This window comes from Onychostruthus taczanowskii, unplaced genomic scaffold (genome assembly GCF_017590055.1).
Source record: "Onychostruthus taczanowskii isolate IOZ18803 unplaced genomic scaffold, ASM1759005v1 scaffold66, whole genome shotgun sequence".
In the NCBI taxonomy this organism is placed as follows: domain Eukaryota; kingdom Metazoa; phylum Chordata; class Aves; order Passeriformes; family Passeridae; genus Onychostruthus; species Onychostruthus taczanowskii.
In genome coordinates, this window is record NW_024504344.1 from 2643365 (window position 1) to 2669178 (window position 25814).

Genomic DNA, 25814 nt, shown 5'->3' on the forward strand with positions numbered 1-25814 from the left:
GTAATTCTTAACTCTCTTTAAAGATCAAGTAAGAGATTTTTTTTCTAAATGCTTCCCCATCCAATAAAAGCAATAAAACTTTAGAACACAAGGCACAGATCCTGATTTTCAGTCTTTAAGTTTCAGTCTATGAATTACTTCATATTTGTAGAGTATCTATGGGCAGAATAAATAGATGATCTTAACATAACCTTCCTTTCAGAACCATAACAGGCAGCACTCTTCATGAAGCTTAACCTGCTTTTAGTAGTAAGCAACAGCAATAATTTTTAAATAACAGATATTTCGAGATGTTCAATACTTCATAAACTTCAACAGCCTTCCTTGTAATATCACCCATCAGCATTTGGCAAACTGTTTTAGGAATATTTACTGCAACCAAACCTTGAGAGTTTATATTTTGAGAGTCTCATTATTTTTCATGTGTGAAATGTCATTTCTATCTTAGAGTTTGCAGTGATCTTTCCATATGTCTCTAAAAGAGCCATTTCGGGGATAAAAAACGAGACAACGCTCTTCAGTGAAACATGAAGGTAAGGTAAAAATTAAACACCAATCACATAACTTCTTTGCTTTTTTAATTATAATTTTTTACAGAACTTCTACAACAACTTCTACCAACACAGTCTCATCCCAGGCCACAGCATATTTTTCCCAGCACATTTCCTCTTTCTAGACTCTTAGCATCTTTCGACCCAGTCCACTTGGCATTTGCTACCTCCTCACACATACAATTTGACTGCCAAATCACAACAGTTTTTTAAAAACCCAACACTAACCATCCACAAATACAGCTCAGCCCATCAATTCCTGCTCCTCTCCTGCAGCTACAACATTTAGGGAATGGCCCCCAAAACTGCTGCTCTGTAACACAATGCAAGGTTTTGGAAAGGTTTACTCAAAAGGAGCTTCCAAGCAGCAATTTAGCTGTCTCTGATCTCATTTGTGGGAAAATGTGACATATTTGATCCTATTAATTACATTATATGTATCTATATGCAAAAATATGTTAAAGGATTATACTCTTTCCTTATAGGATCAAACAGCCACAAAACAAAAAGGAATACAACTTCTGATGGAACAGCTGAAGGTACTTTAATTGAAAAAATAATCCAGAATAATATATATTACCTTTTTGTGTACTGAGAAGCATATTATCAGAACAAAGACATTTCTGAAAAACATAAGAAACTAAGTTTTCATAAATAACACATAATTATTTCCTGCAAACAGGGAACCACAGCAACATGTTTAGCAGTGGCTTGCAGAAATTTGAAATTACTGGAACAACACTAAGAAAAAGCGAAGGCACAGTGTTAAACAACTGCTCTATCTGCTGCCATAGTTTCAGATTAACAAACAGTTTAGGTCCAGTATGAAATCTCTCAAGGAAATTATTATGGAAAGCCAGCTGAGTGGTGATGCACACTGACCTTTGCTGAAGTCCTGAGGGTCCAGGGAGAGGCTGTAGCCAGGAAGGGTCTCCAGCAGCAGTTTGTAGCAGGCTCTCCAGCCGGGCTCGGGGATGCTGGGCGCCGCGCACTGCATGGCCGCAATGCGCTTGAAAAACGCCGATTTGCGGTGGAAACCGATGCGCTCGTACAGCTCTGACAGGATGCTGTAACGCTGGATCTTCTCCTCTTCTGAGAGCTGCAGTTGGAAGGGAAAGGATAAAAGGACTGGGTTTTATCAAAGATTTGAAGTGCTGAGTTCTAAATAACAAACAGGAGGAAAGACACAGTAGCAGACATTGGCTCTGCAGAAGGCCAGGGATTCGCACTTAGCCAGGCATGACAGCTTCTGCAGCCAGGGAAAGTTAAGCTTGGTTCGACTGTTAACAAAAACTGCAAAGATGAAGTTCTGCAGCTTCAACTTTATTTGTCAGTGGTACTAACAAGTAAACAGTCAAAACAGTCAGTAATAGCTAAACAGCTCCACATTATATGGAAGATACTTAACATGATATTCATGTGAATGAAAGGAGTGCAAAAATATACCATTTCCAAGATTTATTGATTCACTAAAATTTTCATCCCTTGAAGATTAAATCTAATTTTGAAATCTCAGGCTATGAAAGCAAGAAACTACTGTCTGGATTTTTATATCTCTAATCTTGTAAACCACAAATTTTTCATTCCGTGAAACCGTACTTTATAACCGTGATTTATACACTGTGAGACTGAATCACAAAATCATAAAATGGTTTGGGTTGGAAGAAACCTTGAACATCATCTTGTTCCAGCTTCCTGCTACAGGCAGGAATGTCTTTTTCTAAACCAGCTGGCTCCAAGCCCCATCCAACCTAGCCTTGAACATTCTCAGGGATGGGACAGCTTCTCTGCCAAATCTGTGCCAGGGCCTCGCCATGCCTTGCACAAAGCAAGTTTTGGAGGGCCGCAGTGAGTTCAATGGGAGCTTTTCCCAACAAGGTAAAAAATAATGTTAAAGTAGCAAAATGTCATAGAAAGACACAGACCCAGACTTCTTCACTGAGTCAAGTATTGGAACAGCCTGCCCAGGGACATGGTGGAGTCTCCACCACTGAAGGGCTTTAAAAGATGTGTAGATGTGACAGTTGGGGACATGGTTTAGTGTTGGGCTTGTCAGTGCTGAGTTAATGGTTGGTCTTGAGCTCAATTCCAACCTTAATAATTCCATGATACATTTGCACACTGCCAACAAGTCAGGTGGAATTTAGTTAAAGTCCTGTTAGGCTTAAAGCTGAAACCAACTTGATAAGGAACTACCACCATGTGCTTCCTTAGCTTATCAGTGTATTGGCCTAAGTCCCAGGTAACTTAATTCCTTTTGCCTCTGGCCTGAATGATAATCTTGCTTTGGAGTCAGCCAGCCATAAAGAGACTGCCACAGAAACTCTGGATGATTCCTGCCGTGTCCCAGGAAGCAGCAGTGCAGAGCAATGCTGACACCTAGTGCACGGGATCTGGCACAGTCAAAAGCAATAAAACGTACTTTAAATTACTCTAGAGCTGCCAACACATTTTGCAAAGGCGTTTCAAGTGACAAACTTCACCCAAAAATAGCCCTAAAGGAAAGAAACAGCAACTCATTCTTCAAAACTGGAAGTATCAATCAGTCTCCTTAACTTCAGGCACTTAAAGGCTTGGACGGTCAAAGGGAAGCTGCTCACCACACTGGCTGGTTTTTCTACAGAAAGGATTAGGTCTTGTAAGAAGAGCTTCAAAATGTCTTTTAGCCACTCAAATCCTGATATAATTACAAAAAGCAGTCTGTTCTCAAAAGTCACTTCTAATTTTGGACATAGGGATATGAGACACATCAAAGAGGAGTTATCAGAGAGCACCACGACCTTATCTGACAGTTCAAATTTTCATACTGCAGGATATGAAGAAACACAGAGAGTAGCACAGCATTTTAGAGTTTCAGACAATTTTTGAAGCTGAATTTCATATTTTTTCAGAACTGACAACAGAAGACAGTGCCTGACACAAAAGTACCACCCATCCCTAAGACCAAGCCCTGTATCATGAGTTGTGAGAAAAGGTCATTGCACCAGGGTAAAAACTTTCAGAAACTAGTGCAGCTGGAAAAAAAAACAAAAACCACAAAAGGAAAATACAGAAAAAATTTGGAGAAGTCATCATAGTTCCTAAAAGCAATCACTCAGAAAGAACACAAGCTATCATACTGAAGTCACCTGTTTACGCCATTTTTACAGGTTAGAACAATAAAAAAACATGGCAGCAAAGTTGAAAAGGGTTAAAAGCACATGATCAGGAAATAAAGCAAAAAAAGCTTTAAAAAACCATATCAAAAGCTATTCCTTAAATACCAATTTTGACAATGTTCACTAAATTCTTTAAGATGATAAAAAACAGGGCAATGCTATTTAGGTGGACTGGAGCACTCACTAATAATTTGAATTGCTATGAGACAGGTAGCAGATTCCCAGAAAGTTTTATTTTCATCATGTCTAAGTTTTTACCACTGTTACATAACTTGTTGCTTAATGGTTGTCCCCAAAGTTAATTAAGTATTTTCCTCAGCTGCAGGAAACCTTTTCTTCATAACCACAAAGACAGCAAAATTGCATTTTCCTGAGCACAAACAGTTATGTGTTACCATCCAGAAATTTAAAAGAAGAAAAAATGAGAAAAAACCCACAGAGATACTCCAAGTAATTAATTCTGGGAAGATTGCAGCAGGCATTCTGCAGGCCATTGGTGTAGCACCTACAAACATCTTTCCTGACCTCATAAATTTATAAAAGTGTAATGCCTGTAAAGTGGCTGCAAAACAGCCACCACCTGAAGCACAGCATTATTTCCACCTGGGTAATTTTTATTTGACTGCTCCACCAGACAAAGCTATAACTGCACCTGGAAAGGCTGTAGGTCACTCTCCAGATAACAGAGCCAGTTTTTTTCTCGGGTTTGTTTCAAGTCAGGCTTTCGAAGAATGCAGCTTTTTATTTGTTTTTTAATTATTCCTTACAACATTAAAATTTTATAATCTCACTTTCTGTGTAATTATATTTTACAATTTATTCCTCATAACTGGATGCAAAGTTAAGTCTTATTACCCTGCAGCTCATCAGAAAATACCAATTACATTATATTACTAGACTGAGTATGAAATTAAATTTATGCATAGGAACTAGTTTTCCTGTTTATAAGTCTTACACTTCAACCTGTGAGGTGTTTTTTCTGCTGCAGAATATTTGTTGTGCTGATGTTCTATTTACCTACAAATGAAAAGCACTGTCCTACAGTTTATTCCCTCAGCTATTCCAGGATGACTCCTCCTCGTGAGTTAGTCTAAATTATAAATATAATTCTATTTCTTTCCATGCTTCATCCATTAAATCTTAAAAGCTGTAAATACAATCCCCAGCCATACCTCTCTTTATGGAAAATGCATTTCCCAACCCTGGGGAAAGCTCTGGAAAGATTATCCTACAGTTATTTCAGACAGTAATGCCAACACAATCTCTGCTCCCCAGCCATTCAGAGATCCCAGTCTGTGCTGGTTTGGGCTGGACTGGTTGCAGGCAGCTCAGATCAGGGTGTGTTTTTCATGTTGCCAAGCTTTGTGTTTGTGTATTATTAGGCAATAAATATCAACTATTGAAGTGGCAAGTACTTTGCCATTCACTGGGTGTTGGGATTAGGATTTTTCCTTTTGGTTCCTTCTCTCATGGAATTTTGTCCCATCTGTTGTTAAGAGACAATAACAACCAGTACTTAAGAGTGTCCAAAAAAAGTGGCCAAGGTGGGGAAGGGTGCAGCTGACTTCTATCTCACCTGGGGGATTTCTCTTTGGGAAGGGCAAGGACACCGAGAGATTTTGGCCAGGGGGTGAGGGCACACAGACCAGTAAAGAACTGTGATTCCTTTTCCCAGGTCTTTGCCTGAAAGGCCCAGATTTTCAGAGTTATTTGGAGAGAAGGGGGTCACATTTTCTATTCCAAGGGAGGTTCCTGCCCTCCTTGTCAGACACCTGTCCTTCAAACCAAGATGCTGGGTCTTACAGGTTTCCTCTGATAAGACGTGGAAGTTGCAGTATCAGTGGTGTCAGGGAGAACAGGTATTTTAATGGCACTAATTGCTTCCAGAAAAAGAAACAACAATGTTGGAGTTTGCAGGCAACAAGAAAAACAGCAGCAGAACAAGAGGATGGGTGAACAACAAAGAACTGCCAGCAAAAGAACAGGTTACAGAATTAAAGAGAAGGCCTTTAGCATTACAAGTATTATGGCAATTAAGACACTCTCTAACAAGACTGATGATTTTTATGACAGCTTATCAATTAATTATTGTCTCATTAATGCTTTGTTAGAAAATTTATTCCAAAGAAAGGGTTCTTAGCAAACGAAAGAAAGCATTTTATCTCTCTCATAAATCTGCTGCCCCTGTCTGGGCCTAATAAGGTCAATGGTGTGGACTTAAACTGCTCATCTTACCAAGATGTAATGAGCAAAAATCAAAAACCATTATGAAACCTAACAGCTTTTTATTAATCCTGTCAACCACAGCAATCTCTCTGTGAGCAGTGACACCAAGCTTGAGACACTGCTCAAGTGTTAATGTTGTTTTGTGGTGATACTGAGCACTTTCCACACAGTTGCAAACACTGATTTCCCCCCTGAATTCCTTTCTGATTTAGCTTAATTAAGACTTTGCACTACACAACAAAAAATTCAGTTGATTAAGAACACTAATCAGACCCTTCAGCTCACTCTGCAACAGGCCATTCCTGATTTGCCCAGTTTCATTGAATGAGATGCAATCAAGAAAATTTTAAAAATCCACTGCAGAGCAGTCCCAGGCAGCTGTTTTTCCCTAGTACAGCATCATAGAAGAACAACAATGGGATTTTTTTTTTACTTTCACAAGGGAGAAGAAGCAACAGAGCTTAATCTCAAACTAAGTCCTCGTGTTTTTAGATGAACTCTCAATACCTTGTAACCCAGACTCACAGATGTGAAAATCCTCAGAAGTCAAGCTCTTGTCAGAAGGAAGGCAGTGGTACAGAAAATAAACTGGAGTCTCCTGAATCTAAATAACTTTCAGTACATTCTGTGAAATGACAAGAGAAAAAAACCTGGACTTTCCAACTGACCTGCCGAAGGTTGATATAAACTGCATTTTGCAGGAACTCAGAGGCTTCCATGCTCCTCTTCTGCATTGCCAGGACTCTCACAGCCTTCACACAAGCTTCCAGTTCAATCACCCCAGCGTTCTTGTACTTGGAGAGGGAGAAAATGAAAATAATATTGAAAGTACTGCACCTGTTAGATTTTATAAGCATTTCTGCTCAGCACATAAATCAGCTGTCAAGTCCTCCAAACCCAGCAATTCCTTAATGCTAATGACTACACTGTTAAATTATTAACATATGTCCAAGTGAAAATTAAGGTGTCATCTAAAATATTATTGTGCAAAACAGCTGTTTTCAGCCTCTTCACTCACTGCTCTCATTTTGAGACAGAGCACAGCTTCAGTCTGAGAGTTCAGGGGAGGAGAAAAGCTGGGAATATTAGAACCATTTGGGGTAACCTCACATAAATGGTTGGTTGTGGGTGCTGTGCCTGCAAATAAATTCTGCCTTTACAATGCAAATATTTTTATTGCTGCATCCATTTTCTCTTTAGTTAAAACAATATTCCTGATGAGACAATTAGAAAGCAATCTGACTGTTCCAGTATTTGTTTGCAAAACATTTGCTGTAAATGACTGTTTAGTGATTTAGCTTGCTTAAGGAAGCTAAGGAGACAATGCAGATGTGCATTGAACTGTTTGTGCTCAGATAACAGGCAATTTTCTAGCCACACAATCTAGTCTGGTGATATCCTCAAACACTGATACTGGGTATTTGATGTGGCCCATCTCCTGCTGAAGTTAAGCTCTCTTCAGGTATTTATATTTGAAAACTAATGGGGGATAGAAAGCTCAATAACAAAATATAAGAGTTACACCAGCAAAGCTGTCACATATTCCTCTCTCATGCATTTTTATTAGCAAAAGCAAATCAGTGGAGATTGAATCTATTTTAGAAAGTGCTACAAAAGTTTTTTCAGCTGAGTGAGAACATAAAAACTATCCAGAAAAGTGCTGCTTCCTCAGCATTAGAGCAAGGAGTTACTCTGTAGGTCTGGAACAGACAGGAGGTAACTGTGCTTGTCTTGAAGGGTTATAAATCAGTCCTGACACAAATTTATTTGTTATTTCAAGTGAAGCTCCAGTGAAACACAGTTATTACTTGCTGAGAGCACAGTGCATATTATAAATAATCAAAATATAAATATCCTGCCTTAAGCCCAACTAAGTCCAATAATTTTATACTCCTAGAGACATCAGACCCTTTCTAGATGAGCAATGTACCCTTAAGGTAACATTAAAAAGCTGAATGCATCCTTGACAGTTATTGTTTTACTGATGGATTCTAATTTATCTGACACTGTGCCCAGAACTATCACCTTCCATTGCTCCTGGTCATAAATTAACTCATGCACACAACTTGTTTCACTTGGAGAGTCTCCCTTCAACATGGACATGAAAATGCCTGTAATAATTATTTATAAGCTTAGTCTAAAGATACTTTATCAAACAAGAGAAACATCTGAAATTAAAAAGTGATTAAATAACTCCACTGCAATACAATTAAGCTTATCTTTAGTGTTGATGTGGACACTAAGCCACTATTTTCACACTAAAAAACAATTCTTTTTCTTTTCTTATTATGATTGCAGACATTAAGCTCCTTTTCCATCTCAGGCTCTGAACATTTGCACAAAAACCTAAAAACTGGTCCAGTAGAGCTGGAACCTATTTACAAACCTCACTGCCATGCTTTAAAAGAACCCCAAAACCAAAGCCTCAGCAGTTCACTGTTTAAAAGGTGAACACCTTAAGGTATTCATTTAAAAATAACCTGGATTACCTTGCCATAGTAAGAAATGGCTTCTTTATATTTTTCTATGATGTCTTCAGGACTCAGGCAGTTCTTGGCACGTCCTATCTCAGCACTGGTATCAGCATTGATCCCGTTGGAAGTCAGAGCACCTAGAACAGAACAGGGTCAGAAATGAGCAGAAACACTCTTGGCAAATGCTAAATATCTTAAAAGTAAGCTAGGGTATGCTGTAGGTTTGACACAGAATACACAAAGTACACTTGCCCTGCCTAGAAAGAAAGAAAATAATCTTTCATTTAGTAAAAAACACATGTATTCATGATTTTTAGCACTTATCTGAATGTTTAGAGTATGAATAAAATATAGATTGCTAAAATTATATTATGGCCACATCTGAATAGACAGTTTTAATCTTTGGACTACTCCTTCTTCTACTTTAAAACTGTGTTTCTAATGCACACCTTAGGGAAAAAAAAGGCTCAGACTAAACAGTAAGAAAATGGTTTTGTTATATAAGAAAGAAGAAAAGAGAAATATAAGGTCTATATAAGGGATAAGAATTTGAAATAGATGCCAAGGAAATCTGGGATGTTAGAAAGAATGTGGAAATTTTATTTTTAGAATTTGATTTTGAGTTAACATAAAAATTGAAACATATCAAAGGTTTGGCAAGGCTCAATACCTTCTTACATATTACTTAATCTGTAGCATTATACTGTAATTTATTTAGGATTATACACTAATGGATTTCTCCAAGAGGTTTCTCTGCAAAAATGGCAAAAAAATCTCTGTGTTTCAGAGCTGGCCCTAACTGTCAATAGACAGTTAAAAACTGCTGTGAAAGGTATTTCTGAATTTACTCAGGAAGCAGAAAGAATGTTTCTTTACATACTTAAATACTAAGGCAACTTTTTTAATATGCTTATTAACCTCAAGGAATCAGACCAAGCACATCTGGAGATTGAGAGTATTTTTATGGAAGTAAAAGATGTTTGTTCATGATGACTGAGGAAGCACCATGACACCTCACTACTCATGGAAAGAAATCCCATTGATCAGAATTCATGGAGACACAATCACAGAACTACAGCATTTATTTTGTGCCAGTTACCCTTCAGTCTCTATAATTCCTCAAGATTTATAGCCAAAAACTGAAGCATCAGGGATCACTACTAGTTTTGGCAAGTGGCAATAACTATCTATACAATTGCAAAACACATCAAGTAATACAAGAAAATACTTTGGAAACATGCAGGAAAATAATGTACCTGGATCAATGAGAACTTCTTGTGCCCCTAAAAGGAGGAACAAAAATGATTTTTTTCAGCCTTAAATAGAGCCAGCAAAAAAAATTCTTATAATGTTTTATAACATCAGGCTTGAACAAAATCATCAGATTCATCAGGATTATCACTGCTGTTGTGAAGGACTACCAATTATAATTCAAGTAGTCCCCATAAGTTAAATCTCATTTTGTTAATAAATAAATGTAAAAGTCTATAAATTTGCAATAAGTTCTAAGACAAACTATGATGAATTTCAGAATTTTCAGTGTATAATTTAAAGCCATATCTTTTTTTCTTTATCTTTATTGTTTTGGTTAGCAAGTTTCCATTACAGTCCACTTAGTATTAGTGCCAGGACCTGCAGTACTTAAATCTTCTTGTGGGAGCTCATTTAATCTGTACAATACTCTGGAATGAACTTTCCAAGTAATTTTATCCCTTTTAATTGTCATTAATTTCTCTCTATCTAATTTTTTGAATAATTGAGTCATGTCAACTTAATAAGCCAGACTGTCCATGTAAGAGCTGCCAAGAGTACTGCAGAATTGGATTACCAGGTGTGGAACATCTTGTTGCCCTAAACTTTGGTTAAACATGACAATAAAATTGTTCATATCAAGGGTTAAGCAGTCAAAAACAATTATTTTATCAGCAAGACAGACCCTCCCTTCAGTTGATTTGCTCAGATTCCAGACAAGTGAAGCAGAGATTTAGATCTAGACCCAAATATACACCAACACTTCACTCAGGTATCATAATTCTGCCCGGGGAAAGAGGAAGGTCAGGCAACAAAATCAAGATCTTAGAACTCCCAACAAATAAAATCCAGTGGAGAAATCCAGAACAGCCAGTGACCTAAGCATAAAGCAATCCAGACTCATCTTGGTTGACATACAAATCCCACAACTGACAGACCACATCCAGATTTCCTGGCCAGGAGGAACTGAGCAACTCAGAATCTTCCTTTACACTGAAGGCTGCAGAGACACATCCAGAAATTCCAGGGGACACAGCCTAAACCTGTCTCCATACAAACAAAAGGGTTTAGATACCTGAGAAGACAAAACACCTTTTTCACAGATAAGTTTGGAAAAGGACCTTAAAGACCATCAAGTTCCAAATCCCTGTCCATGGGCAGGGTCACCTTCCACTAGAGCAGATGGCTCAAAACCCATCCAACCTGACCCTGACATCCCTACTTGGGATGGGCAGCCACAGTACAGAGCAGAAGCTCAGTTGTATTTTGGAGCTTTCTTTCCCAAGCTGTTTCTACATAAAGCAGACACCCCATCTGCTGAGAAGCCAGGTCTTGTGCTGTAGCCTAAAAATGCCAAGGGATGGAAATCACAAGAGATTCTAGAGGAAAGTGTTTCTATTGGCTGGATCTGGGCAGGAAACTTCATCCTGTGAAGATTGAAGTACAGGCATAAAAAGAGGTGCAATTCCAGGTACAAGAGGAAGCACTAAAGGTAACTCTCACATCTACATGCCTCAAAATCAGGCAAAAATTTCAGTTCCAAGTGTGGCATTTCTTGATTTGTGCAGAATTTGGAAACCCCTTTTTTTCTGGCTTTATCCCACAGAAAGATACAGTGGAATTTTTCCCCAGATTGAGTGCTGTCCTCACAAAATCAATTACAGTGAAAGAGACTATAACCAAAGGTGCAGTTTGAAATGATTTCAAATGAAAGGCACTGCAGAGTCCGGAACAGGTAATAAAAAGAAACTTTCAGAAAACTTTGTAGCAACACCTGTTTGGCCAGAGGGAGCTCAGCAGTTCACGCCTCCAAACACAGAGATCATAACTAGAGTTAGGGAACAGTATCTAATGGGCCACAAAGTAAAATTTTCATCTGCAAAGGATGACAAAAAAACCTGTAATCAGTTTTTCTTCACAGAAAAGTTCTTTGAAAAATCTTGTCATATGAAACTAAAACATTTTTTAAATAAACTACACTAACAAGTTTGCAAACTGGACTTTGAAATACAAAACTTAAACAGAAACCCAGCAACAAAACACCCAAAATAGATTGAATTATTCTGATAGCTGTGACTTATTTGTTATTTTCTTTAGTATCCAGGAGTGCCCATGACAAACAAACAGATTGCAACATCTCCTGATATATATTCATTGAAAAGTAGATAAAGGTCACTACCCAGGTGAAATGGTAACAGCCAGCGTAAAATGGATTCATATGTCATGGGACCAAATGAACAGATTTTAATGACTAGATATTGTATTAAAATTAGTATTCTGTCCTGAAATAAGGTAATTTTACTATCACAATTATCTGATTTCAATACACACAGTTCATAATAAAGGTAATACAAAGCAAGTGTTTACTAGATTGTAACTTATAAAAGAATAAAGATGGGTGGTTGCTTCTTTTAGATGAAGGAATTCATTTTGACCACATTGCACGCAAGAGAACTTAACACCAGCCATCAAATCCAGCTATGTTTCAGTCCTGAGTGAATGCATACACAGCAGCAGCTGTACTGGGCTGGGCTAGCCCAAAGGCCTGTGTAGCTCACATTAGTCAATGTATTTCCATCTTCCTACCCCAGCCCAGCCTCTCCTGAAAGCCATAGAACCTTTCAGGAGCTGTAACACCATGTGACAAGTGTCAGGTTATGTGACAGGCTCATCTGCACAACCACAAAGGAGTGGAGAGGATCAGTGACCATCAGCTGAACCCCAACATCCAAATCAGAGCCAACAGAGCTGTGGGGGGTGAAGCCCAGCTCAGTTACACCAGCAGCTCTCTCGATGCCCTTACAGACTGACTGGGGGGTCACTCCCTGCAGGGATATGGGGCTCACTGTAGGGAAAGAACATCCTAGGATTGTACAAGATTCCTTCTGGGGTGTAGGGGATGAGCCAAAGACAAGGAGAAGGAGGGACTGAGGCAGTTTAGGGAACAAGCATGGAAAAGCAGAGGGCAGTGCATGCAGTGGGCTCTGGCTCTCAGCCTTGTGGGTTGAGGTGCCAGCAACTGGTGCAGTGCAGTGGCCAGCTCCTGAACAGACTGAGGCTGTGTGTGTCCCTGTGTGTTCTCCAGGCCTCCTGGGAATTCCTGCTCAGCCTCCTGTCTGCCTGGACCTGGGGCCATGGAGCTGCAGCAGCCTTGCCTCTCTCACACACACCACCAGATCTGGTACCTCTGAATGACAAGGAGTTCCATGTCATACCTGTAGGCTGGACAAAGAGTAACTCTTTTCATCTGCTTCTCCATCTGCTAAGCTCTGTTTGATGTCCTCCAGTTCCTCTTGAAAGAAACACTGAACTTTTGACCCTACCCATCTTTTTCTACAATGTTCACTGTGTTACAGATTGCTCTCGTATTTCTCCTCAGCCATCTCTTTTGCAGTCCAAGAGTAGAAAAAGCATACTAAACCTTAAAAATTATGTTGGTTTATTGGCATTTCATTTAAAAAAAATCTATTTGTTACTCATTGACTTTAGAATAGAAAAAAAAAACTCTGAATAGAATGTACCAAACTTAATTCTTTTTAATGCATGCAGATCTGGCAGATGATATTTTGTGAAAACTGCCTGCATCTCCTCCAGCAAAATTCAAACTAACACAGACACTACTAACAATCAGGTGAAGAAATCAAAAGCTTTGCAGTTCTATGCAAAGCATATGTATTGACATTAACACCAAAACAGAAAAATAATTACAAAAATCTAAAATAAAATTTTAAAAACCCCAAATTCTTCCCCAAACCTCCCTCCTCTGATTAATGCTGTCATGTGTATAATTTTACAAAGTTAGGATGTAGGGAGAAGTTTTCAGATGTTCAGTGGTGGCAAACAGAATAAAACAGAAATGCCATCCTTACCTGGCCTGTGCCTGTTGCCTGCCTCAGCAGAAAGAGAACCTCCTTGAGCCCTGCGAGACCCAACTTTACCCCCAGTGCCACCTGGGTAGTGATAGATGACAGATGCTGAGCACAGCCCCTCAAGGGCAGCTGCAGAGAAAAGAAAAAAAAGCCAACACATTAGTAGAGACATTTGCAGGAAGTGAAGTATCCTGTGGTGAAGTCCATTTACACAAACAAAAATGTGCCTGAAATTAGATGTCTAATGACAAAGCCCATGGAAAATTCTGAGATATTCAATGTGCTTTTCACATCTGTGTTCACCCTCAGATCCCCATTGCCCCAACCCACTGAAAGAATCTGCAGGAGTAAGAACTTGTTACAGTAGAGGAAGCCCACATGAAAAGCACTTAATCCAACTGGATGCAATTCCACACAACCAGGTAAAAGGCCAAGAGAGCTGACCAAGGTCAGACCACTCTCTCATCACCTCCAACAGGTTCATGCTCATTGGGGGAGGTTTCTAGTGGCTGGGAAAAGGGAAATGTCATCTTTGAGAAGGAACTACCAGCACAGATAGATCAACATCAGCTGCCTGGAGAGGCTACACAGAAGCCTCTGCTGGAAGCACATAAAGTGAAAGGTGTCTGTGAACAGCTCACATCAATTTATTGAGGATAAATCAGCCTTTGGCAACCTCACTGCCCCCTCTGAGGAGATGCTAAGCTCAGTGGACATTCCTGCTGGAAGCACATAAAGTGAAAGAAGGTGTCTGTGAACAGCTCGCATCGATTTACTGAGGATAAATCAGCCTTTGGAAACCTCACTGCCCCCTCTGAGGAGATGCTAAGCTCAGTGGACAAAGAAACAGCAGTGGATGTTGTGTATTTTGGCTTTCAAAACATCTTTGGACATGGTCTCCCACAGAATGCTTGCAGCCAAATGGAGAAGATATGGATAGCTGAACTATAAAGCAGGTGGAAAATCAGCTGGACAGCCAGACTCAAAGGCTTGTGATCAGCCAAATGGCTGCTTGTGACCAGTGGTGTCCTCAGGGGGACAATACTCATGCCTTCATTAACTGCAGGGATGATTGCACAGAGCACACCCAGAAACTTCCTGGGTGACACCAAACTGGGGGGAACAGCAGGGCAGGCCTTCAGTACACAGAGAACTTGCCAGGCTGGAGACAAGGGCTTGCAGGAGCCTCATCCCAAAGCAAGGATGGTGGGAGGCATCAGAAGGGTTGTGAGACTGGAGCTCCTGGCATGTGAGAAGCTGAGAGAACTGGGTTTGCTCAGCCTTACAGAGCAAGAGGCTGAAGGCTGGTGCCCCTGCTGCCTTTAAAACACCCAGTGGGAAAGGCAGGGAAGAGATGGAGGCAGGAGCTTCTCAGAGGTGCAGTGACCAGATGAGAGTCAACACAAGTGCACACAAGAAATTCTGCTTTAAGCTAAGACCAATTTATGTTTTGTTGTTGGGTTTTTTTCAAATTATAATCAGCAAAATGTCAGAACAGGTTGCTCAAAGACTGTAAAACTTCCATCATTAAATATACCTGAAATTCAGCTGGACAGGTCCCTGAACAACCTGATGTAACTGGACATGATAGAAGCAGATCAGACTCACAGACTTATCAAACTATTTGGATTGGAAGAGTCCTCTGGAGGTCTCTAAGTAGAATTTGAGGAATCCTGAGCCATTTAAGCTTTTGGAATTGCAGAAGGAAAGAAGTGGGAGGTCAAAAGGTGTTAAGGTTTTCATGGTTTGTAATCTACAGGGCCATTAGGAAAATAAATGGTTTCCATGTGGAATGAGAAAGATAAAAGCAGAACTGCAGACAGTGATTGTCCTGGAAGGGTATGAAACTGAGAAGCAGAAATTGTGCTCAAAGATCATTTGTATGACCAATAAATAACAAAAAACAGGCATTAAAAAGAAGAAAAAAAAAAAAAGAAAGGATGGGGGAAAGGCAGGATAAAAAAAGCAAATCCTAGAACCTAATATGAAAGGAAATTATGCCAGTGGAAGTTTAATACTTGCAGCTTTAGGAGATGTAAAGGCAAAATTTTTTTCCTAACAGTCCACAGTGGACATCCATTGGAATTATTTTTAAAACACCGACACAATCCAGTGAATAAAAATCAAATACTTTCCAAGGAATCATGAAAAATCAGACACAACTTTTTTTAAGTACATGCTTTACTACAGTAACACAATTTATCCTGTTTAGGTTTTCCTAAACACATTCCTTTCTCATGTCTTATTGACTTACTTTTGTTTCAATTTCATTCTTATTCACACATGATATCCAGATTTTGGTGACTAAAATGATTACCACTTTTCACAACAAATTATAAAGGATAGCTTGATTTATTTGGGATTACAACTAGCACCACCTAATCCTACCTCCAAGCCACAGGAAGTCGTTGACGGAGCGCAGCAGCTCCACTGCCATGTGATAGTGCACCAGGGAATCCTGCAGCATGCCAGCCTGCAGACACAGATCGCCCACATGCTTCCGCATCCGGCCCTGGCAGCGCTTCTTGTAGTGTCTGCAAAACGAGAGGTGCACTTCAGGGACTGCCAGGGAATGCTGGTGTGGGTTAACAAACACCTAAAGTCAATTCCTTCCCTCCTTAATAGCAGATCAACATGGATTTACTCTCTGCTTCTAAGCAAATATGAATGCGAACTAATGTAATATGCAAAAGGAGTAACAATTTGAGGATTGTCCTGGATTGCCAAGCAAATTGTATTCCATTTGCCATCTGTAGGGCAGTTGTCTTCTGTTAAGTGGGCAGTTTTCCTTATCTCTTCCACAACCACTCCTCCCTTGAATGTCACTGCATGACTGACAAGAACTACAGCATCCCATTGGGAGATGCTCTGCCCAGGGGAGGAGCCAAGCATTCCTACCCGGATATAATCTTGAGCTTTTGAAACACCAACACAGCTTTTCTCCACTGGATTTCCCACTGCCTCTTCTTCCACTGGATCTTCAGAGGAAGACACCTTTCTACAGGATCCCTGCTCCAACAGAAGCACACCTGACACTGCAGGAGGGCTGCAGCCACAATTCCAACGGGACTGCTACCAACACCCTGACCCACAGGGTGTCAGCTTGTGTGCTGACTCTGTCAGTGTTGTTTTAGTTTACTGCATTGTTCACTTTATCTTTTTATTTTCTTCCCTAGTAAAGAACTGTTATTTCCTGCTCCGATATTTTTTGCCTGAGAACCCCTTAATTTAAAATTTATAGGAATTCCAAGGGAGGGGAGTTACATTTTCCAATTCAGGGGAGGCTCCTGCCTTCCTCAGCAGACACCTGTCTTTCCAAACCAAGACAAGGATATACTTGAAAAAAGCAATTTATCACATATTTTGGGTACACAGCTAGAGTCACATGCCCTGAAAACTGCCAAAGCAAGGTTTCTGCAGACTACAGTGAGTATTTGGCTGCCTCTCCATAGCTGATATGCTGCTTTTTTGCTCTTCCAGTACACCCAAAAGGTCATTGTTAAGCCAGGGCGGTCTCTTGTTCTGCCTTTTCCCTTTCCCTCAGCAGGGGATGGATTGTTCCTGTGCTTCCAGGAAGATGTTCTTGAATTAATCCCACAACTCTATGGATGCTTCCCATGGAATCCCTCACATTTTGGCTCTGAGAATATTAAAGGTAACTTTTCCAAAATCCTACTCTGAGCCTCTGTCTCCTCTGCTGGGACCCTCTCCACACACAGCCCAAAGGTATTGGGGACCTAGAACCCCCTCAAACCCCCCAGACCTCACAAACCTCCCCTTGCTCCCCGCCCCTTCTTTTAAAGGGATGATGAGTGAAAAAGCACCATCACTTCAGGCAAAAGCTGACAGAGTTTCTCCTCCTACTCTTTTTTTACATGTTAAAATAAATGGTGATGTTCTTCCCAAATGAACAGACAGAGCCTATTGAATATATTCAACAGACACCTAGGTACAGCTGAAAAGGCAACTGGGGCATAAATCTGTGTGACAAAGGCACTAATACTACTATTTTGTTTGATTTTTTTAGTACATTTCAGCTAAAGAAAAGTTTAAAAAGTAACAGATACGCTGGACTTGGAAAACACCTCATGGCTGAAGTGACAGTTCAGAACAACTTTGCTCTCCCAAGTCCATGAACAATCCTCCTGTTCTCCCTCCTGCAAAAGTACTCCACGGCAAGAAGGTCCTTGCACTATAATTATAAACTTATTTTATGAGGAAGAAATTTAAATGTCAACTGAGATATTTCATTAATTTATCTATGTTATTTTCAGTACTATATCCTGTTGTTCTAACAGTGTCTTCTAAGTACATCCAGAGAGGTATGAAAGTTTACTTTCCACACATCACACCAAGGAAAAATAGACTCTTATTTCTTTAGACAGTTTAAACTAAAATAAAAGTCAATCAAAAATGAAAATTTAATTAGAAGAATAGTTGCAGATGTCATTCTTTATTGTATATTTATTATGAAATCCGAAGAATCTGGCAAAAATGTAAAGAACCATCTTAGATTGACATAGTTGTAAACTTTGAGCTTTTAGAAGATGTAGTGATACTTTTTCAATTTAATTAATTTAACTTAAATTAAGTTGAACAGGTTGCCCGGAGAAGCTGTGGATGCTCCATCCCTGGATGTGTCCCAGGGCAGGTTGGACAGGGCTTGGAGCAACCTGATCAGGTGAAAGGTGTCCCTGCCCATGGCAGAGGGGCTGCAACGAGATGATCTTTAAGGTTTGTTCCAGCCCAAACCAGCCTGTGATTTTTTAAAAAGTTACTTAGACTATTTGAACTTAGCAACTTTAAACAAAAAAGAAACCAAAAAAATCCCCTAAGGTTACAGCTGTTCTGCAGATGCTGAACTCTTATTCCCTGGAGTGAGACCAGAATATAAGAGGAATGCCAATGTTACGGAATGAAACCAGGCTTGGGGCAGTGAGGGTTTTTTTTCAAGTGAAGAACTTCCCAGAGGACCCTAGAGATGAACTGAAATGTCACTGAAATAATCTCCATAAGGCATCTGAACCAACTGTCCTCATGAAGTCTGTAATGCAGAAATGACAAAAGGAGAAGAGGCACAGAACATATGAAATGTAAGGGTAGGAATAAGGACATTCATTTATTTCCTTTAGATTTGAAGGCAGAATGGCCAGGAGGAATGGCAAGAATCCAAACAATTCCATGTCACTGCTTTATTTGCCTTCAAGGCTATCAGTTTGGCTTGGGTAGTTTACACCACAGAGAAGCATCTTTTCAGCCACCAAATAATGTTTCATTCCTTGCAGTTGGTTTGGAAAAAGGAGATGATGAGAAAGTAACTAATTTATTTGGATAGGGGACAGAAATTGAAAAACAGAAGATATTCAGAAGTACAGGCAATGGCCTTATAAAAACTAAAAAGAAAAGCTATCAGAACCAGTGTTATTGTCTACAAAAACAAAAATGAAATAATAAAAGGAGACAAGCAATAGGTCTCCTATTGCTTCTCTCAATCCAAAAAGTTACAAATAATTCCTATATAAATGTTTGCACTTTTCTGATCTAGCACACCATATTCAAAATTGATGTGAAGGTGTTGACATTAAATGAAGCTCAATACAACTGTTGTTCTTCATCTTTCAGATGAGTCAGGAAATATTTGTCTTTTATTTTTCAAATGTGTATTTTATAGATCATACAAGAACAAAAATGCAAGAAAATTCAAAGTGAAAGCTAAAGTTGCTCTGTATGAACTATGAAAGGGCACCAAATCTTACCAAAATTTCAGTCTGAGCCTTGAGTTATAGAAAAATAACTCCACCAAAAAGTTCCTTCGTAATCTGGAATCAGCATTGCACAGGAGAGTTTAAATTAGTTATAAATCAGATTTTCCTACCCTCTGCACTCCAGAATGAGAATAACATGGTAAATGTTAAATTGCTTTAACTTTGTTGTTGTTGTTGTTTTTTACATAAGTAGTGGAATTGGAGAATCACTGTTTCCTTACCCAGTTATAATTCCTCTCAAAGATGCCACTGCTTCCAACTCTGTCTCTATGCTTTCAAGCAATCTTTATGTTTATGAACAAATTAAAGTTCTTATTCTCTCAAAACTGTACTTTATAAGCTTTCTTCCAGATTTCCAGCTAGCAGATGATTAAGTTCATAAATATGAGTCATACAGCAAAGGAAAAGAGATGATGCCTGACTCCTAAATCAGGACCTGATACTAGAATAGTTTAGATCACAGAGCCTCACCACCAGCTCTTCCTAACCTAATTCTGCTGCTGATTTATGCCCAGTCAATATATCTGAAGTTTGAAGGCATTTATTCACCCAGACATCAATAAATATTGCTCATAAAACCACTGCTCTTTGAGAAACTCTCCTTTATTTATAGAAAAGCAGAGAATTTATTCCTGGTGACGAAGGAAATACTATTAATTATTCAAAAACTGAATTCACTCCACCTATTTTTAGGCTCTTCAAGGTATTGCCAAGACAGGATTCATCTCCTACAGTCCCTGCAAGTCATTGCCATCCTCTTGGAAAATATCTTCTCACTAATTATAGAGAAAGTTTCTACCAAACAAATGTACAAACTGTCTTAATTAGGCAGTCACAATTACGTACAGTGAATTCAATTACTTCAAGTATGTCCAAAAAGACAAAAGGCAAAGACTTCATGGAAATGAAACCCACTCTCCACAGACAGCAAAACTTAATTCACTTCTCATCTGGGAAGCCTCTTTTGGAAAAAATGCAGTATATACAACATGAGGCCCTTAAAATCATGTCCAAGGGACTCACTGTTTCTTCTATGCATCCTGGGGTGCAAATTTAATGGGAAAAATGTCCTATTGCATATATAGTCATATATATGTATATATATAAATATATGTCTCAGCATAAAATAATTATTACTTATTTTAATACCAAGATAGTTTTGACTCACAGCTTTAGCTGAAGAACCTGAAAGTGAGTAGCTTACAGATAAATTATTTTTTATTAAAACACTGTTTAAATATTTCATCTCTCTCCTGCTTAATCCTAATCTATTTAGGGACAGGAAGCCCACATAAATTAACAATTACTTCCTCTAGGATAAGAGGACAACCTCTCTAGGCCAGTTCCTTGCAGCACCCTACTGCCAAGAGCAGCTCCTATTAATTTTTCCTCTAGAAGATCATTTACAACATTAAATTTCAAAGAAGCACCCGAAGTCTCCCCCTACAAAACCCCTCCTGAGTGTGATGCACTCAGAAACATCCCCAGGGAAGGCAGTGCCGCCTCATGCAGGACCACCCATGGAATGCTCCTTGGTGTCAGTCCCCAAACTCCTCTTCTGAAGATCCTCACCACACAGAAAAATTCCATTGACTACAAAACTAGTTTAAAATCTTATTTCCTAAAGTTAGTTGGGTTAATGTTCTACCAAACACACTCATATTCAGAGGAATCACCACAATCATGACCAGTGACCACTGCTATCACTTCCAAGTGGAGGACAGTAAATCTGTTCCAGGAACTAAGAACTACTTGATTTCCATTTATGCCTTCTTTGCTCTATAGGATATGTGCTTTATTCTTTCATCTCCAGCTCTTTTCTAGGATCCCAGAATAATTTTATGGAAAATTTAGTGCAACGGTGTTATATTTCAAGACAGAATTTATTTTCACTACAAACCATCCAGAAACGAGTTTGACGGAATTTCTGGATCCTCAAAATTTGGCTAAATTTACAAACAAGAAACATGCAAAATCAATTCTCAAAAGTGTATTCATGCAAAATGCTCCAACAAAAATTTCCATCAAGTTCTACTAATTCCAGTTAGCATGCAGAGCTATAGATATCACCAATCATAACATTATCTAGACTTCAAGAGACACAGCTACGGCATTGGATCAACTGCCAGAACTTTTGAATTTGGAAATCAAACACAGGCAGCAACAGCTTCATGGCTTTGGAGTTCAAAAAATAAAGCAAATTCCAGAGGCCAGCAGCCACCTAAGCAGACTATGTGTGTCCTACAAAAAAACTCAGCATTGCTACCAAATATAATTGCCAAATGTGCCAAAAGGGGGCAACTGCAGTGGTGAGGCTCCAGGCAGCAATTATTTTTGTGTGTACTGAAAAAATAAAGATAAAAAGCAACACTAAAATATGCAATGAAGGCGAAGTGAAGAGGCAGGACATGGGAAAAAAAGCTAACTATTTTCAAAAATACACAATCACATCCTACCTTTTTAGACCCAACAACAAACTCACAGGGCAGTATGAGAGAAGAAGGGGGGGAAAAAAAACAGAAAGGAACAAAACAGAAATTAGAAAGACAGAGAACAGAAAGAAAATTAACAGCCACATCCACATACTGAGATCATCAACTTTGATAAATCAGTGCACAAATCCCAGCTATGACACATCTATAAAAAGGGCCCTACATCCTCATCCCTTCACAGCATTAAATGATGCCAGTATTAAAAAAAAGAAAGAACCTGAGACACAAACTGATGTAAACAACATTAAAATGAGCTTATCCAAGTAGATTCATAATCATACTTAAGTATGTTTATTTTTAGCTGAAAACAGAAATAAAATAGAAAACTTAAAACAAATGGGATTTTCAGTATTTCTGGCACATATATTTCCTAGTTTTGAGTTTGTAGGACGTTTTTATCATCATGAGAACATGTTTCCATCATTCTCCATCAATCTCCCAGCCTCTACAAATAACTATCAAGTGCAGCTGATTTCAGAAATGTTTTCAACTATCCTCAGCAGCCTTGTGACCACATAAATATTTTATCCAATTTACAGATGAAGAAACAGAAAGAACAAATAAGCCAATTTGCCAAAATCCCCACTTGGCTGAATGTTCCAGGAATTAACCCAAGGTCAGCTTCTCAGTGCTACAATTTCTGTTTAACAGGACAACATTTCTTTAAAACACTTTAGGACTTAACCCACTATTTTTCATACATAAAGTTTTCTACCAGCCAAAAAAAGTTCTTCTACTCACAAAATTCAAAGAGTTTGTGTATGTTGTCAGCTCTGGGAATGTGTCTCTCCTGCTCATTATACAAGCAACTTGCAAAAGACAAAGATCACCCTCACTTTTCCCAAGAATTACCTTATTTGAAATAATAATTAATCTTCCTAATTTATGAACTTTGCATCTTAAAAGAAAGCAATCAGTTGACTTCCATGGCAATTATCATGCAACCAAGCTAATTAAAGTCTTCTAACTGGGTGAGGGAGAAGATCAGGTTTATATATAAAGCCCTGATAATCACGTAAGTATTAACCTCAATATTTGAGCATAAAATACTTGGAAAAGAGTATATTTTAAGGTACAAACTATGTTCAATAGTTTTAATTAGTCTCCAAATCATGTGATTAAAATTATGTGGCCCATGTAAATTCTTATCATATTTCCCTCAATCTATCATGCCAAAACCTCCAGGTTATAGCTGCACCACACATTTAATTACACCTTTGCTACACACTGCCATTTAATTTCAATTTTAGAAGTTATAGGAAAAGATATGTTTATTTAGCCTAACTAGTTATCCATAATTACAGCAGCAGAGACACACCCTCTGTTACAAGAACAGTGTATCTTCTATGACATTTACTTAATAGAGAACATTTGTGGTTTTAAGTAACTGGTTGCACACTGACTGGGAGGTCAGGATACATTATATACAAAAATTGCAAATAGACAGAAAGATCAAGGGACTTTCTTTGCCTTTAACCCTTTAGAAATTTCCACCTGTTCTCAAAACAGCTGCTTCATTTGCCTCAATATCTCAGTATCGTCATGTTTTTATTTCTTTCTGTAAAATCATTATAATGACAGACTCAAAACCAACAAAGTAGCAAAAGTTGTTCTACCAGATGTACCCACGTCTTGCATTCAAACAATCTTGAGCCCTCCCTGAACAGAATTACACATCCAATCTTGCAAAAACAGAAACTGCTCTCTGCTGAAGAAGGTCCTTCCTAGCCCTGTCTCTCCCTGGTATGCAGTGCTTTCCCTTAATTAGTCAATCTGTCACTACAGAAGGGAATGTGCTAAAATAAAATCCTGTGAACTGCAATCCAAGCACCAAAAAATTTACCAATAATAAAATGCAATGTTACTATCGCTGGCTCACATCCAAAGACTTTGGCTTGAAAGTGTAAGTTAGTTTAATAAATTGACCTGAGTTCAACCTTATTCCTTGGACTTGAGTTTCTGCTTTAGAACAGAGGGCAGAGATGCATCAGGCTACGTGAAAGGTGCCTAGAAAGGCTGCAGAGAAGCTAGAAATATATTTTCATTCAGCTTTCTGAAGTTTTAATGTATAAATCCTAAGTTTTAAAACAATCAGAAGTACTAACTCCACAGCAAAATAGAACTGAAGAACTTTCTTACTACTAAACTGAAAAATTAGAATATTTAACAGCTTTTCCTTGAGCAGTTTGGTGCAGCAAACATTTCAAGTACATCCATTGATCCAGACTTACTGAGAACCTGTTTGGTATTCAAACCTCCCAGCAAGGGTGTGTGCAGAGCTGAGCCAGTGATTAACTCTGGATAAACCCCTGTGTCTACACACAGGGTCACACACCTTCCATTCTGCAAAGAACTGAAGCACCACACTGAATCTGTTTGAACTCCTCGCTGCAACAGCATCAAATACCTGCTCAGAGATGTGTGGGCACACATTCTGCTGTCACTCCAGCTCCCCACCAGCTCAGAACTTCCCAAGGAGTATTTCCCACTCATAACAACACAGCCACTGCTCAGAAATTAGTCATTTATCTAAGAAACCAATTTCCAAATCCCAGTTTTTTAGAAGACACAACTGAACAGCAGAATTCATTCTGACTTTGAAAGTCTTGGCCAACAGTTATCATTTTCTACCTATTTGGAACAGGAAATTTTGATTACATTCAGCCAAATTTCATTCTAACTGAGTCATTAAAGACAAGATTCTAAAAAGGATTGTCCAGTCTTCTCAATTTTACCACCTGTGTGCAAAAAGCAGTAACATAGTAATTAATACTGATAACTGAAAAATAGTGCAGGGACAAACAGGGACCAACAAGTCAAAGCCAGTTCAAGTGCTCACCAAAGAGGAGCAGGACACTGGGGTACTGATGGTCCTTCAAGCAACCACAGATAATTTAACAAAAAGCTTCAAACTAATTAGAAACGTGGAATGGCCAGGACCAACTATTCAGGCAGAGCTGATTAATTAGATCTAAATGCTTCACAAACCTGCCTGGACACCTCTGAGCTTTTACACACAAAAAAAAACATTTTTTTAACGTTCAGACGTACACAGGGCTGTTGAATCAAACCAGGGCTTCAATGCTAAACACTTCTCCAGCCTGAATTTATGTGCCACAATACCACTGTTTATTGCAATATTTTACTAAATCTTCAACCATGCAACCTACTGACATTACACTGCGCACAAGGAGGACTTTTAGTCACTTATGAAACAAAACTCTGTACATAAGAGCTTTCCAAGCGAATCTCACTCCCTGTGCAGCTACACAAGCCAGCTCACACAAGTCTCTACCACAGCCACTAGGCAGAAATACCAGCTCAGGAGAGCCTGTCAGACTCAGGCTCTTCAGTCCATTTTCTTGGGGAAATATGCAAAATTGTGTGGGGTGAGGTGTAAACAAGCACCATATCACGATCACAAAACTTTATACAGTTGTCAGTGCTCATACATGTCCCAGCAGAGGAAAATCAGGACCAGAAAATCTATTTTTGAGGAAAAGCAAAGTCTTGCTTTCTCAAAACACACACAGGTAAGGACCAGGCAATGTGTTCTGCCTTTACATCTATGTATTTAGAATCCCTTTTCTCCTGAACTCTCTAAAACCGATTACTGTACTGCAGCTGCGTCTTGAACGGAGAGACACATCCCTGAATCCTTTCATGTCTGAGACCTCCTGGACCACACAGATCCCTTTGTGAATTTCAGCTCCAAAGCCCTGAACCGTAAATACCATCAAAAAACACAAACAAAACCCCAAACCTCTGCAAAACAAACACACGGACAAAACAAAACAAAACAAAACAAATGCAGCCCAGCTTTAGACTTGACACCATTGATTTTACAAGCAGAACGATGAGTTCCGAGCCCACGGGGACACAGGTGACAGGGAAACAACTGCCTTGAGGAAACGGGCTCCTCAGAACTATGGACTGTACCTCCCTTATCCCACCGGGGACACTGCCCCACTGCCCGGGGTCTGCCCAGCAGCCCCATTCCCAGGGTGCAGCTCCATTCCTAGGGTGCA

At 39.2% G+C, this 25814-nt stretch overlaps 1 protein-coding gene across 3 annotated transcripts in view; it reads right to left on the reverse strand.

Annotated features, from left to right (window-relative positions):
* The window catches only part of TRAPPC9 (trafficking protein particle complex subunit 9), a 431865-nt gene extending 415806 nt beyond the window's left edge, over positions 1-16059 (reverse strand). For 2 of the 3 annotated variants that reach the window (XM_041420834.1, XM_041420837.1), the window contains exons 1-6: positions 15918-16059; positions 13530-13658; positions 9666-9692; positions 8425-8546; positions 6604-6729; positions 1434-1650 (exon numbers count right to left, since the gene is read on the reverse strand). In XM_041420834.1, coding sequence (XP_041276768.1) covers positions 1434-1650; positions 6604-6729; positions 8425-8546; positions 9666-9692; positions 13530-13658; positions 15918-16035 — 739 coding nt within the window. In that variant the 5' untranslated portion in view covers positions 16036-16059. The remainder of the gene's footprint in view (positions 1-1433; positions 1651-6603; positions 6730-8424; positions 8547-9665; positions 9693-13529; positions 13659-15917) is intronic. The other variant, XM_041420836.1, reaches the window with a different exon arrangement.
* Between the last annotated feature and the right edge of the window lie 9755 nt (positions 16060-25814).